General features: G+C 35.0%; 1 protein-coding gene across 1 annotated transcript; it reads left to right on the forward strand.

Annotated features, from left to right (window-relative positions):
• The first annotated feature begins 870 nt into the window (after positions 1–870).
• LOC110824620 (COP1-interacting protein-like protein) lies at positions 871–14,463 on the forward strand. Its single transcript, XM_088215252.1, has 13 exons — positions 871–1,278; positions 1,804–1,983; positions 2,881–3,001; positions 3,072–3,111; positions 3,368–3,420; positions 3,504–3,559; positions 4,163–4,315; positions 7,820–7,971; positions 9,901–11,474; positions 11,718–12,674; positions 13,204–13,615; positions 13,888–13,950; positions 14,092–14,463. The coding sequence occupies exons 1-13, from the start codon at positions 1,220–1,222 to the stop codon at positions 14,157–14,159; spliced, it is 3,888 nt and encodes a 1,295-aa protein (XP_088071378.1). The 5' UTR covers positions 871–1,219; the 3' UTR covers positions 14,160–14,463.
• The last annotated feature ends 1,125 nt before the right edge of the window (positions 14,464–15,588 follow it).

Below are 15,588 nucleotides of genomic sequence, written 5' to 3' on the forward strand. Positions count from 1 at the left end.
TTTGAAGTCAATTAAAAATTAGATACCATTTAAAATATTTAAATAAATAATTATTATAAATATTATCAATTTAATTAAGCATTTATAGATAATCTAATTTAAGATATATTAACAGTACTACCCAGGTAAAGTTTTTCAATTAAAGTAAGATAAAATTTAAAAAAAAAATAGAATTAAATTATATGATTATTTAACATTTTTGTAGTCATCATATTAATTTTGTTTTTACATTTAAAATTATTTATTATTTAGTACATAATTGTCTTAAAAATAAATTTTATTTGTATATTTAAAATTTTAAATAGATAATTATTCATACGTTATCACATTAATCTTATGTTTATATTTAAAACTATCCAAAAAATCTAATATTATTCTAAAAAATGAGGAAATACCATATAGCAATTTTTAGTTTCTTTTTATATATAATAATAGACGGATAACAGAGTCTAATATTTATGTTAAATTTCGTGTGTGTGTGTGTGTGTGTATATATGTACATATATATATATAAGTAGTAAATACTAAGCAGGTGAACATGTAAAGCAAGATTTTTATTGCGATTGAATTAAATCCTCATAATTTATTAGCTAATAACTTCATTGTCAACAAGACATTTATTCACATGCCCTACGAAAAAGAAACAGAAGAACAAGTTACCGTTGAAAAAAGAAAGGTCATTTTGGTAATTTCGTTTTAGTATTAAGATAAAAGGTCATTTTGGTAATTAAACGATAAAATGACTCCCGGTCATTACCAAAATTTGTCCTTACTCGCTACCACCTCCAAATGTCGTTCGTCTACTTTTTGCGAATTCTCTATTTTACCCCTCCACGCTTTACTTATCTGCCTCTGTCTAAATTTGCAAACAATTCTCTGAGCTTTCACCCTCCACTCTCCAGCTGGTATCCAAGGTATTATACCGCTTTGGATCCTTTCTCTTTCAGTTCCTCACAGAGATTAAACTTTTTCTCTCAGCTTTCCTTTCTCACCAAACCGTTTCCTCTTTTTGGGGGGCTCTGGTTTTTCTGCAACACCTTTTTATTTACTGAGAACTGATCGAGTTCTCTCTACTTTCCCTCTACGAGTATCAATCTAGTCTGCAGAAAGATATTCCTTTTCGAGGCTTTTTTTTCTCGCTTTCTTGCAAGTACGATTTTGCTTGTTTTTCATTGGGTGATTAACTGATTTGAAAGAAAGGCATCGGGTTTTCTCAACGATGAAGTCTTCAACTCGGCTGGACTCAGCTGTGTTTCAGCTCACACCAACTCGGACTAGGTAAGTTTTATGTAATTGGTGGCTAATACAGTTTATTAGTTATGGGGATATTTACTTTGTTTAAGCTCTGATTGTTACGAATTAGTTTGTTTAATTGTTATTCGAAAAAAAGTATGGAAGATCTTTTGTTTTTATTCTATTGGTACTTTTCTTGTTGGAGACTTGCTTATACTATAGGTTATGGTTAATCTTCTTTCTCTTTTGAAGGAAATTAATGCTTTTGTTGAATGATGATTGATGTGTTTTTGTTGCAATTAGAGTGTGGGTTTTTGTTAGTGGGTAATTCTTCATTAGTGTCCAAATGTTTATATGGTATTGCTTTACGAAGCTCGAGTTCTGTTGACATTTTACTTTAAGTTTTATCACCTAACTTGAGACATTAGGTTGGCATAGATTGAGTTAAATATCAGCATGTTTTAACTTAATCTCTTAAATGGGTATGTGTTTTTATATGCTGTTTCCACTTGTAACGTTTAGTCAAATGTACATTCATTTGTAATCTTTGATTTTGCTTTTTGTAATCAGGTGTGATTTGGTGATATTTGCCAATGGAAAGACGGAGAAAATAGCCTCTGGCTTACTTAGTCCATTTCTTGCCCATTTGAAAACTGCGCAGGATGAGATGGCCAAGGGCGGATATTCAATTATTCTTGAGCTGGAGCCTGGTAATGAGGCAACATGGTTCACAAAGGGAACAGTTGAAAGGTTTAATTCTTGTTTTTTCTCCTCTTTCTAAGTATCTTTGTTTTATCTCAAAACTTGCACATGTTTCTGTATTCAATTGAGAATAGTTACAATTTATTCATCTGATTTACAGAGGTTCTATTTTGAGTTTTCGTTTGCATTTCTTTCACGAGGATATTTCACATATTTGGCATGGGCATCGCAATTGGCTTCTATTGAATACTGTGGGAGTCTACTTTATTCAATTCATTGTTGTATTTTCTTTCAAAAGAAAGAATCAATTACGAACTGATATATCAGACAATATTGGAAATAATTTATATCGTGGATACTTATCCCTTCTTATCACTCCTTCAATTCTTATGGGATATTTTAATATAAAATATGCATCAAATTAGCCTTGTTGATATTGAGGAAGAACAATAATTTTCTCTGCCATTTGAGACCTCCCAAGACTTTCCCCTATATGATCAAGGAGCCGATTCATAGTGATCCGTTTTAGTTGCAGTAAGTTCTGGGTAAAAACCTACAAATGTGGCAGAGAGTTCTAATGTACAGAAATTCAGTGGGATGCAAAGGGATTTGGAAACAGAGTTTTGGCTAATTGGAGGATCTAGAAGTTAGAACGGGGTATCAGAGAGAGCCGTGAAACAAGATTCTTTCACCATCCTTTCCAAGATTTCCATTGATTTTATCAATGATCATTCTGTGATATGATTCCACCTACGTATTTCTTTACAGAACTTTTTCCGTCAACTGTTGTTGCAATCCTATCAGTTCAGTTCTTACACTTGAATTTTCCTTTATGTTTTAAATTTGATTGCAAAACTCTAGCTATGGGTAATATATTTATCCTTTTAATATGGAGACTATTCCTCAGCAATGTCATTGATGACTAATCTCTTTCTGTTTTTGTAGGTTCGTCCGTTTTGTAAGTACTCCAGAGGTCTTGGAACGGGTTTACACAATAGAATCTGAGATCTTACAGATTGAGGAGGCAATTGCAATTCAAAGCAACCATGAGATAGGGATAACTGCTGTAAGTAAAATTTTGAGTGTTCTCTAATCTGTACATATAGATATAAATTCCATTTTTCTCTGTATGACAGGTAGATAATCATCAAGCCAAGCCTGTAGAAAGTGTTGAAGGTACCTTTTTGTGCATCCTAATCAGTGTTCTATTGTAAGAGATAGAAACGTTCATAATTGCTGTCATTGAATGTGCGGTGACTGTCATGTGAAAGTAGGGTTGCACACTGCAGCACTGCATGGTGGCAAATCCCGAGGGTCTTCTTTTTCTGTTTCTCTTCTGAGCCTTTTGTCTGTAAATATTTCTTTGTGAGAAATAAAACAATAAATTTGTCGTTGGTGGTTATTGATATCTGTTCCTAACGCATCTGGATAGGCAGCAAAGCTTTGCTGGATCCTAATGAAGAAAAAGCCATTGTCATTTACAAGGTAACTGATCCCTAGCTGGCCCTCAGAAGATGCATACCGATTGAAAATTTTCTTTTGATTTGGTTTCTCTGAATATCTGGCAGCCTGATTCGCACGCACCAGAGGCAAATGGGTCCACCGCGCCAGAGGAAGATTCAAAGTATGTCCAATCTTTTAAAAAGAAAGTTACTGAAGATTGTTTATGAACATGTAAATAGTATCTACTGTACACTTTTAATTTGTATGTTCTGATGTATCCATCATTTGGTTTCCTGGAAAACCATGTCAAATGAAGTAGGGAAGCATGAGCCTGGCCCACTTTTGTGCAACCAAAGCAATCCAGAAGTCAAGAATTGTTTTTATAGTCCATCTATAATTATCGATCATCTATGTTTGTCAGTCATATCATTTTCATAAGAAAAAGAAAGTTCATTCACAAGGCTCTAAGGGGGTGGGCTTTTCATATTATGGTTTTACTTAGTCACCCATGCTAAAGATGTATATCATATTTTCGAGAAGCTGCTTTTCGAGTAATGATAAAAAATGGTCGTTGGAGATACATAAATTACCTATAAATTTGTGGTAAATCATAAAATTAAATATTTGTTGCTTAAAAAAGTTAGAAGAGGAAAAGTTGCAATTCTTCATGATAAGTTTATTTTGAAATTGCCGTTGCTGAGCCACTTCCACTGTATTTAAAGTGGTTGCATGAACATCCATAAAGTTAAGCATCTATTATATTTATTTATTTGTTTGTTTTCAGAGTTCAACTCTTGCGAGTTCTGGAGACACGGAAAACCGTTTTACAGAAAGAACAGGGCATGGCCTTTGCACGTGCTGCAGCTGCTGGTTTTGACATTGATCACATGACACCTTTGATGTCATTTGCTGAAAGCTTTGGAGCCTCACGTTTAATGTAAGGAGTATTTGCTGTACTACTATTCTTTTATAATTCTTTTAAGCTTTCACTTGTACAAGAACTTTGATCTCAATGATGTTTTCCTCAAGTTTCCTTTTTAACATTTTTCTGCTTATGCTATGCCAAGGCCATAGTTTTAATATGATGGACTATATGACAAAATATTGACCAGTATAGTAGTTAGATGCTTCTTCATTAATTTAATATAAGCCTCAGCAAAAGGATGGATGGGGGAGAACCATATTAAGTACCCCTAGGTTACCAAGACAAAAATTGATTCCTGGGGATCTATTTCAGTTAAATGAACCACCAAGTGCAAATTCTCATCTTTCCAAGATATGAACAGAGATCAAAGCTCCTGATTTATGTGGTTTAGTTGTGCCTCATGGATCTACTGCGTAGTCAAATTAAATTCCTCCTACTCAAACAATCACTGCCATAAGCTTCTACTGCTACATTGTTTTTGTTACAGCTCAGAATCTCAACTTGAGATACTTACTGTCATTAGATACTACTTTTGGTGTTTCAAATTAAGGTACTGTAATTGAAGGTGCAGATTAAAATTAACATACAAATAATTTTGATTTTTTAAGTGATAAACAAATTTGAGAACTATAGAAAAAGGGGAGGAAAATAATGAGAAAGGGGTTATATAAATTTTGGGCAAGAAAATGGGATTTTGCTTAACAGCCAACATCTTCGATTTGCTGAATGAAACTTGGCTAAGATCATATGATTTGACGGAATATCTCTCTCATTTTCCTGCATCTAATCCGAAAATAAACATGTGAAATTGAAATTCAAACTCCAGGATTATCTTCTCAGTCTCTGTTACAGTCCACTTGCCCTTCAATATTACTCACCTGATGATCACTACAATGAAACAAGATCCTCAAAAAAAAAAAACCACTCATAGTCTTCTTGTACATATATCTTATACCTTATCACCATCATCTTAATCTTTGATCCTTCCTTCCGAAACCAGAAACTATACAGAGGCCAACAAAAATTCTGCCCTGAAGCATGCAATGGCTGATGAGTATAGTGCTCTCGTGGAAAAAAAAATGCAGATATTAGTTCCTCCTGCTGGAATTAATATGGTCGGATCTAAGTAGGTGTATTGGTTTAAAACTAAATTTTGTGGCATTCTTGAACACCTTAAAGTCTGGTTTGTGGCACAAGGAGCAACATAAAAGAGTCCATTATAATGAAACGTACAGCCTTACTATCAATCTAGCCTCCATCTTCATCATTTTATCTCTTTCTGTTTCCTTTAGGTGGTGTATTCATCAACTTGGCGTCAAAAAAGAGTTTTGAATGGCTATCTAAAGGAAGATATCTGGCGGACCTGAGAAGTAAACTCAATGGCGGGAGATAAATAAATATCTAAATTTAACTCAGTGTCTATCAGAATGTGGGAGCCTTTCTATAGCCTTGCACAAGCCACTTTGGAAGATTAATTCGAGAGAGATTTCTTTTCTTGGTGAAATCATATTATTCTCATTTGATGAGTGGAAACTAGTGAAGACTTCTCATGGAATCTGATTTTGGAAGTTGAGCGCATCACAAGAAGTGTATTCCTTTGCCTGGGAAGTGGCAAGGGTTTGTATCTTAATTATAGACAATTATTCTGATTAAAAGTGGGATGTTCAGTGTGAGTGAATGCTATTTGTGCAAGAGAGCTGCAGAGATTGTCAAAGATCTTCCAAAATGATGCCCTTTACTTCCTATCAGCTTTTGTCTTTGTCTTATAGTCTACTGGGATGAAGTGAGTTGTGGTGGGCTCAGACAAAGAGAAAGATATGAGCTTCGAGAGGCATCCATGTGCATAGATGCTATGATAAATATTTAGACATTATTCCTTATATTATATGGGCAGAAAGAAAAAGAAGAGCTTTTGAGGTGTAGAATTATCTTTTTTAGACTTAATAATACTTGTTTCTAGATCCTAAGGCTTTTTACTCAGTTTCATCCTATTTACACTTGTGAGGACTTAGAGGACCTGATTGATATTTTTGCAGATTTATAAATGTTTTTATATATAGATTGCACTCCCTTGGTTTTGGTTAATACTACAATTTTTAAAAAGAATCTAAAGGATGTGTATATGCACCATCCGCGCAATTTCAAAGATCTTGAGCATCCTGAATTTGCTGTGGGTGACTTTGCTACCTTGCATTATTTCTTGGGTATCAAAGTCACTTATAAGAAAAGAGGAATTGGACCACCCAAGTATGCGAATGATCTTCTCAAATGAAGTCATCTTGCAACATGCAAGGTCATTTTTTCACCTTGTCAACTCAGGGGTCAGCTCCCGTAAGGTTCCATTCCTCCTCTTCAAGATCGTCCAGTGTACGTTGCCTGGTAGTGGCCTTATGGTATCTCACTTTCACTCGCTTGGAGCTTTGTTTTGTTGTCAATCAAGTATGCTATCATTTGCATAATCCAAGAGAAGATAATATTCAAGCAGTTAAATGAATTCTCCGCTATGTTCTTGGCACACGTAACCATGGACTATAATTGTTTTTCAATTCTCCACAACTGCTCATGGATATTTTGATGCCGACTTGGACAGTTCCCAGACATTCTTTGTTCTACAACTGGCTACTGCTTTTTTCTTAGCTTGATCTTGGTCTTTTGGAGTGAGAAGAAGCATTGCACTCATGTTCAAGTGGAGAGGCAGAGTATCATGCTGTTGCTTCTATGTAACTGACATGACTTGGATTCCTAACTTGCTTTGTGAGCTTCAGGTTCCTATTGAAATCTATACCTATATTATAGTATGAATGGAACTGCCACGTACATGGCTTCAAATTGAATCCAACATGGCTGTCGTAAACATGTTGAATTGAACATTCATTTTGTTCACGAGAAGGTCCAATGTGAACATCTTCAAGTTCGTTACATTCTCTTGTAAAGTTACTCATTGTTATTGGAAACAAGACTCACTAAGTGAAACGATTTCGAAAATTTTGATGTAAAATTGTTCAAGAAACCTTCATTCTAAAATATACTTAACTTCTATCTTTTCTTTTCTCGTTCGTTAAAATGTTAATTGTCTTAACTGAAAGTTAAATAATTTTCTTCAGATGGTCTATTATTTACGAATTCCAATTGGCTGTCTTTTGTTCAATGCAGATTTTTTTACACTCTGGTTATGGGACTTGGTCTTGTTTAAAATTTGTTATACCCTTTCCTTTTTGTTGTCTACTGCAATGTGGATGTCTACACCACACTGAGTAAAAAATCTATACTCCTAAAAGCAGTTTTTCTTTATAATGAAGTTAGTGGGTGGAAGGAAAATTTGACATGGAGGCATGCTGCTGCTGGGATATTGCTGAAACTTATTGGGTTGAGTTGATTTTATATTATAAGGGCATAGCTGGGGAGAAAGAGAATCTTTCCGAATGATAGGACATAATCATTTTTCACTAGTAACTCATGGCAAAGTAATTTGTGTTTGGAAATCATTTATTGACATTTATAATGTCCATGTCCCAGGGATGCTTGTCTAAGATTTAAAGACTTGTGGAGAAAGAAGCATGAAACTGGCCAATGGCTTGAAATTGAGGCAGCTGAAGCAATATCTACCAGGGAAATGTGGCCTGAGAGTTCACAAAACAATGGAAAACCGAGTGTTGACACAAGTTCAGGTATGAGGTTAATGTTATATTCTTCTTTCCTGAAGTCATTGATCACCTTCTATTTCTTCAGATGAGGGACTTGCTCTATGGTAATTTTCATGTTGTGTCGTGTGTACATGTGCACTGTACTCATTGTACAATTTATAAACAAGTTGTGTCAGGCGAGATTTATTATTGATCCACCATATATATAGTAATAGCACTACTTCAGAGTCAAGTGTCTTAGAAGGATATAGAAGAGAGAAATCTACCAGGGAGTATGGCCCGAGAGTTCAAAAACAATGGAAACCAAGTATTGACACAAATTCAGGTATGAAGTTAATCTTACATTCTGCTTCCCAAAAGTCATTGACTGCCTTCTGCTTCCCAAAAGTCATTGACTGCCTTCTGCTTCTTCAGATGAACGAATAGCTTTATGGTAATTTTCATGTTGTGTTGTGAGTATGTGTGCATTTTACTCAGTGTACGATTTATAAATAAATTGTGTCAGGCAAGATTTATTATTGATCCACTATATATATGTATGTATTAGTAATAGCAGTAGTTCAGAGTCAGGTGTCCTAAGACTTGCCTTCAGTCAGCTCTGTACCATGTGCAACTCGTAAATAAAATCTTAGATGAGATTTGTGATTTATAATAATGTTCTATGTATATGCACATATATTTATGTATATTATATAGCCCTTGTATGGAGAGTTTCTGTCAAGGAACAGACTACATAAGTAAATATAAGCACACAATAGAGAAATACAATACAATTGGAGATTTATGTCTTACTATTTCAATACATGTGTCTTTGCATGTTTGGGTATGGGCTTCTCTTGGTTGGGCTCCTTTGTGTACTTTCATCACTTTTTATTTCTTTGGAAAAAGGAGGTAGCAACGTGGTTCTTGTAAATTTTCAGAATAAATTCACTTACTGAGTATTGATTTCATTTGTGATTTGTATTTATACAAGAGATATACAAGGGAAACTTTTGGTGGACCTCCTAAAAATAAAATCTGGAAATTGCGACAAACTAACAGAATATAAACATATGCCATCAGTTCTTATCTTTTGATATTATCCTTGTGAATTTATATCTGTACGTTCATGGTTTTTGTTTATCCATGGACATGGTATAAACCTTCTGTTTTATGGCACTTGGCACTTGGATAGAGTGGAGTATAGACACTTATCGGTATCCCTTTCCCTTAATTGCATGATAGGATCAAGTGGAAATAATTTATTGTCCTGCTTATCTTATAGGGTTGTGGTTGTTCCCGTTAAAATTGTTACAATATGAATAGTCTAGTTGGGCCATTTCTCAACTGTTTTACATGGTATGAGAACAAGAGGAGTTCAACCATGGAATCCTCCTCTTTCCTGTATTGTTTACCTAATTCTTGCTTACAGCCCTTTTGTGCAAAGCTCCTTGGTTGGTTGGTGTCCCATTTGCACATGGGGAGATATTAAAATATAGTTAAGTTGTTTTTTTTCTTCTGAAATAAAGATATAGTTAAACTGTCGTGAACTTTTCTGCTTAACGCTTGGGATAGTTGGTAATTCAATTACTTTGTAGCAGTCTCTTAGAATAAACCCTTACTTCTGAAGTTTCCCCATTAAATTTCAAAACACCTATACCTTTTTGACTCTGCATGCAAAGGTTGCGTTTCATAGTTCTTTTTAATGATTGGATTTACCATACGAGTGTGAGTTGTTACAAAGGGCTTTCAGCAATAGTTTTTGTGATAAGGAAATAAAATTGGCCCACATTAAATGTTGACATAGCACTAGGAAACAAATTAAACTGCAATGCTGGTGTAAACTGTGGAAAAAAAAATCTAATGAGAGCATAAATACCTCAATTATTACTGAAGGTGGAATATTCTTGCATGCTTTGATGTAATTGATGCATCCTTTAAGATCTTTGAAAAAACTCTTCGCTTATGCTCCAGATGAGAAGCCTACAATGGATCATCGATCAATTGGTGGTCAGGAATACTCTCAAGGGCAGTTTCCACAGACTATATTCCCGCCCTGGCCTATTCATTCTCCTCCCGGTGCCTTGCCAGTCTTTCAAGGATATGCCGTGCAGGGCATGCCGTACTATCCCAACTATCCAGGAAATGGCCCATTTTTCCAGTCACCATATACAGCTGGGGAGAATCCTGCCAGTGCTGGTCAAAGACTGAGACAGAAAAGGCAGTCAATGGACAATAAGGATTCTGAATCAGAAAACTGGGAGATGGAGAAATCAAGATCTCAAGAGGACATGGAGGTGGATATGGAAGCTTCGCAAAGTCAAGAACGTCGGAAGAAGAGTAGCAGATCGGGTAAGAAACAATCAGGTATGGTTGTCATTCGCAACATCAATTACGTCACTTCAAAGAAGTCAATGTCTTCAGGTAGTGAGTCTCAATCAGCATCTGGCTCTGCTTCTGATGAGGATGATGGTGATGACAATGATTTGGGAACTTCCCAAAAGATGAAGTATAAGAAATCTCTGAGATATTTAAAGGGGAAGGAGAGTACAAAAGAATCCATGGATTTACGGAGTTCATTTGATAAGGAGGGAACATCTGAGGGAACAGAGATGAATGGTGGTCATTGGCAAGCATTTCAAAGTTATTTACTGAGAGATGCTGATAAAGAGGAAAGTGCTGGCAGCCAAGGAATGTTTGCCATGGAGGAGGAGATTAGAGCGAAAAGGAGACAAAATGGAGTGGGTGATGATCCTTTGGCATATGATGGACGTGATATGAATCAATATCAAGAAGGAACTAATAGTGATGTGCAACATATTAGTGGAAGCATGACTCGCATGCTTAAGAATTCTAATGATGAATCATTGATTTCTAGAACAGTTTCAGGTGATAGTAGAGCATTTGTGGATGTACGGTCTACAGAAATAGATGGCAGAAGGGTTGCATATAGGAGGTCTGGAACTGATGATTTTGTTCTTCACAGAAGAGAAAACCAATCAGGTCACCCAAATCCACAAGGTCCACTTCCCATGAATGGATTTGAATATGCAAACAGTGGCTTGGATAAGAGGTTACCACAGAATATGGATGATGATTCCTACATCATTTCACTAAGATCAGTTTCTCTGGAAGAAGTTGGAACAAATGATCGAAATGCTGTTGATATGGATTCTGAATTCCCATCACGACAGAAGGATGAGAACATATCTAACAGGGTCAAAAGCCAGCTCAAATATGAACCAGACGACCTCAGCTTGATGCCTGAGCGTGGAACCGAGAAGAGATCAATTGGTTACGACCCTGCTTTAGATTTTGAAATGCAGGCTCATGCTAGTGATGGTGCTTCTCTAAGTAAGAAAAATAAAGAAATGGTGACTGACATCAGACGCGGGTCAAAAAAATCAGATGCCTCAGACAAGAAGAAAGTAGTAGGGCCAATAAGAAAAGTCAGACCTTCGAAGTCAAGTCCTTTGGATGAAGCAAAGGCACGTGCCGAGAGGCTAAGAAACTTCAAAGCTGACCTCCAGAAAATGAAGAAAGAGAAGGTGATTTTCTTCATTGTTTGAACAATCCCCTTGAAAAATTTTAGAACAAATCTAGCATAACTAATCAGCAATCTTGGTTAGTAGATGCAAATATGTTTGCTGGATTCATTATGATTATTATATTTTGTAAACATAATCTCAAAAAAAAATATCATAAACATGACTATGTTTCTTTAATCATCTCAGTTACTGGACACATTGATGTTTATGGTTGAGCATAATTTGTTTATTTTTTCTTTTTAGGAAAATGAGGAGATAAGACGAATTGAAGCTTTGAAGGCAGCAAGGCAAAAGAGAATTGCTGCTCGAGGCAGTTCAATCACTGCTCAGTCACCATTGCCTTCACAGCAACTTAGGAAACAAGTAGTGGCAAAAGTTTCCCCTAGCTTTAACAAAGGGTCAAAATTTAGTGATACAGAGCCCCAATCATCATCATCATTACGAAGGTTCCCTATAAGAAATGCTTCTTTGTGGTCAAGTGATTCTCAGAAACCTTCCAAACCTGGAAAATTAAACACTGGAAGCCACTCTGCTGGAAATAGGTTAAGCCGATCAGTATCATCATTATCAGAACGCAGAAAGGAGAGCAGCGAAATGTCTGATAAGAAGACATCCATATCACGAATAAGAAGATTGTCAGAACCTAAAATGACTAGTAGCACACAGGTTGCTGTAGTGAAGGCCCGGAGTACTGGGCCTAAATCAAAGCCCAAAAAAACTGATGAACCTGAGAGCAAGAAAATATCTGCTATTGTCAACCATGATAAAAGCAAGGGTGCATCACTTCCAGAGTTGAAAATCAAGACCTTGAAAAGTCCTGTCATTGCCTCTGAGAAATTGACCGCAAAAGAAATTGTGCAGAAGGTGAACGGTAGTGAGTCTTCAGCACCTGAAATTAAACCAAAAAAAGACAAGGATATGTTTTATGACAATGTTTGTGATGACAATACCGTGGTTGAGAAGACAGTTGTGATGCTTGAACGTGAGAAGATCATAATTCCTACTCTACAGGCATCAGCTGAAAATATTGGAAGAGAAAAAGAACACTATGATAATCATAAAATAGGTGAGAAATCAAAGATGGTGTCAGATTATCCTAATATTCATGCATCAGTTTCACCACAAAACATGGAAGTTGCTGATAAAGAACTCACTAAACCCAGTTTGCAAAGGCAGCAAAATGCTTATGATAGAGCATTGGTAAGGATTTGAAATGGCTTGAATTTCCCTTTTGCAAATTGTTTCTTCAACAATTAAAGTTTTGTTGTCATACACCTGGTATGTTGCATTTAATAATCTGTGAGAATATGCATAATGGTTGGGATTTACAAATTATAGCGGTAAAAATGTCTGAACCAATTCATAATTTTCTATGAGGTTCAAGATAATGGTCATTAGGTTCTATTTTCTGATTTGTTGGTCAACTTTTGCCATTGATCTACATCAGGCTTTATGACTTGTCAAGAATCCTTCTTTTAAGAGTTCATGGAACTTTGTTTGAGCAGTTAAGGGCTTTCTAATCCCTTGCCCTCTTAGTTGATGGGGTCTGTCTCAAATTAGTTCAATGATCTATTTTTCAAAGTGATAAGGGACAAGGGCTTATTTCAAAAAAAAAAATGATAAGGGACAAGGGCTACAGCTGCTTTAAAGGAACTAAGCCAGCAAACTCGTTTTGTTTTTGCAGCAAAACAAGAATTATCTGATTTTTAATATGTAAATCTGCTATCAGGTTGCAACAGGAAATTTGGGTAACATGGAAAAGGAATCACCAAATGTTTCTCGAAATGTTGATGAAAAACCATATCAAGCACCTTATGCTCGTGTATCTTCCTTAGAAGAGTCATGTACTAGAAATTCAGAGTACGGGAGAGCACCTCCAGCAAGCACTCAAACTGACACAGTGGACATAGGGCCTAGTGCTCTGTTATCTGACTCTAAAAGCTCAAAACTAGATAAGATTCCAGAAACGTTGTTGAAGCCTCAAATAAAGGATTCATCAAAAGGGCTAAGAAGGTTACTGAAATTTGGCCGAAAGTCTAATAGCTCTGCTACAGGTGAACGTAGTGTTGAATCAGATAACACTAGCCTAGATGGTTCCGAGGCTGATGAATTGGTTGTGACCACTGCTGCATCAAGTGAAGGTAACTGCATTCTACTCCATCCTCTGCATACTAGGTGCATAGGGCATCATAGGCATGATTCTAGTTGGCCCTTATGACTGATGTGTCAAATAGTTTGCATAAGAAATTATCTAGATTGTGTAATGTATTTTCATTTTTATTTAAAATTAAATTCAACATAAAAGTATGATATACAGTAAGATAAGTCAGAGAAAGCTTAACTAGTTCTTTAAACACAAATCACCTTTTCTGTTCTGCAAGCTAACCATAGATATCTTATGACTGTCATCTAGTTAATACACTGAAGAACCTAATCTCTCAAGATGAAGCTCCCGCTACTGCCACTCCACAAAAGAGTAAGTGATGCTTTTGCATGCTACTGAAGCCAACTGTTTTTCTCCCTATTGTTCATAAATGCATTACTACTTATTTATCATTAATATGAATCTTAAAACAGAATATCAAGGATTCATGTTTATTTTATAACTTGGTTGCAGCTTCTCGCAACTTTTCCTTGTTGTCACCCTTCAGAAGCAAAAATGGTGAAAAGAAGTTGGCAACCTGACAAATGAAAATGTCAGGGATTTTAAATTAAAAGATGGAATTATCAGCAAGTCTGCATTCTTCTACTTTTGTAGCTGTTGAGGAAACAGAGATTTTTTGTTTTACCCTTGTGTCATCCATCACTCGAAAAGTTAATTGCATGATATCCTTGTGAAATCAAAGTTGGGCTCTGTAAATTCATAAATCATTTTTCTGTGACATTACTGTTTGGGAAATTCATGTACCAGTGCCAGAAAATTTGCTCTGGTATAATTAAATTAAGTACGTTGGCCACAAAAAAAAAAAAAAACAGAGGAAATTAGCTATATCCTTACTGTTTGATTTGATCAAATTACTCGTCAATACTTGATTTTGTTTTTGACATTAAATGATCTGGGTAATTCAGCTGTCAGTAGAGCCACGCCTCTGAAACTTAGAAACCAGTTTAACCTCTTTAAAAAAAACATGATCTGATAAATTTGGTGTAGAATGTCGAGATGGTACCCTTCAAATTTCAATTAGAAATAAGAATACAAGGAGTCATAAATGAATATGAAGATGATGCATTTGACATTTTTAGTCTATTTTTAGTTGGCATATATGAGGACATAGTTGCAATTTTCTATTAGCAGGATAAGAGAATTGGAGAAAGAATGAAAAATGTCAAAGGTGAGAGAAGATAAACAGAAACCATACTAATGGAAACAAGAAATCTGTATCGTGTTGCTGCAAATACAAACACACGATGCAATGTTTGGTGACGCATAGGGAACCCCAAAGTAGGAGTTCATAAAGTGTAAAGCACTAGTCTTGATACCTGCTAGGAAAACTTAAATGGATATAACATTTTATGAAAAATATTTGGATTTAACGTTACAGTAGTTTTTTTATATATTTTAGTATTTTATAATATATTAAAGTTATTATAAGTTCTATTAAATTATCTGATTGCTTATTAGCTAGCTTTGAAGTTACTTATTAATTATATACATTTTTTGGAAACATGTATTATTATTTTAACTGTAAATTTGGATCAAATTTGTCTTTTGACAAATTCAAAAATTTAAGGCATTTGATAAAATCATTTGCTTTTAATAAAGAATATGAACATATTTGTAACTGTATTGTAAACATTAAAATTTATTAGAAATATGTTTCTTTTAAAGTTAAACCATAAGAATTAATTATAATATTAGGTTTCTGATACAGTAATATATGTATAACTTATACTTCAAGAATTAAATATAGTTTTGGAACTGTGTCACAAAAATATAATACACAATTGTAATTGTTAAAAATTGTGAGACTTTAATTTAAATTTTTTCAACTATCTTAAAAGTCAAATTGAAAAAGTTTTGAAATTATTTTACTATTATGTTTTTTTTTTTTTTACTTTATATTTAATCTATTTTGCTATAATTATTTGTACACATTTGATCCGACTAATTTGA

This window comes from Carica papaya, chromosome 3, assembly GCF_054855325.1.
Source record: "Carica papaya isolate Zhongbai chromosome 3, ASM5485532v1, whole genome shotgun sequence".
Lineage (NCBI taxonomy): Eukaryota > Viridiplantae > Streptophyta > Magnoliopsida > Brassicales > Caricaceae > Carica > Carica papaya.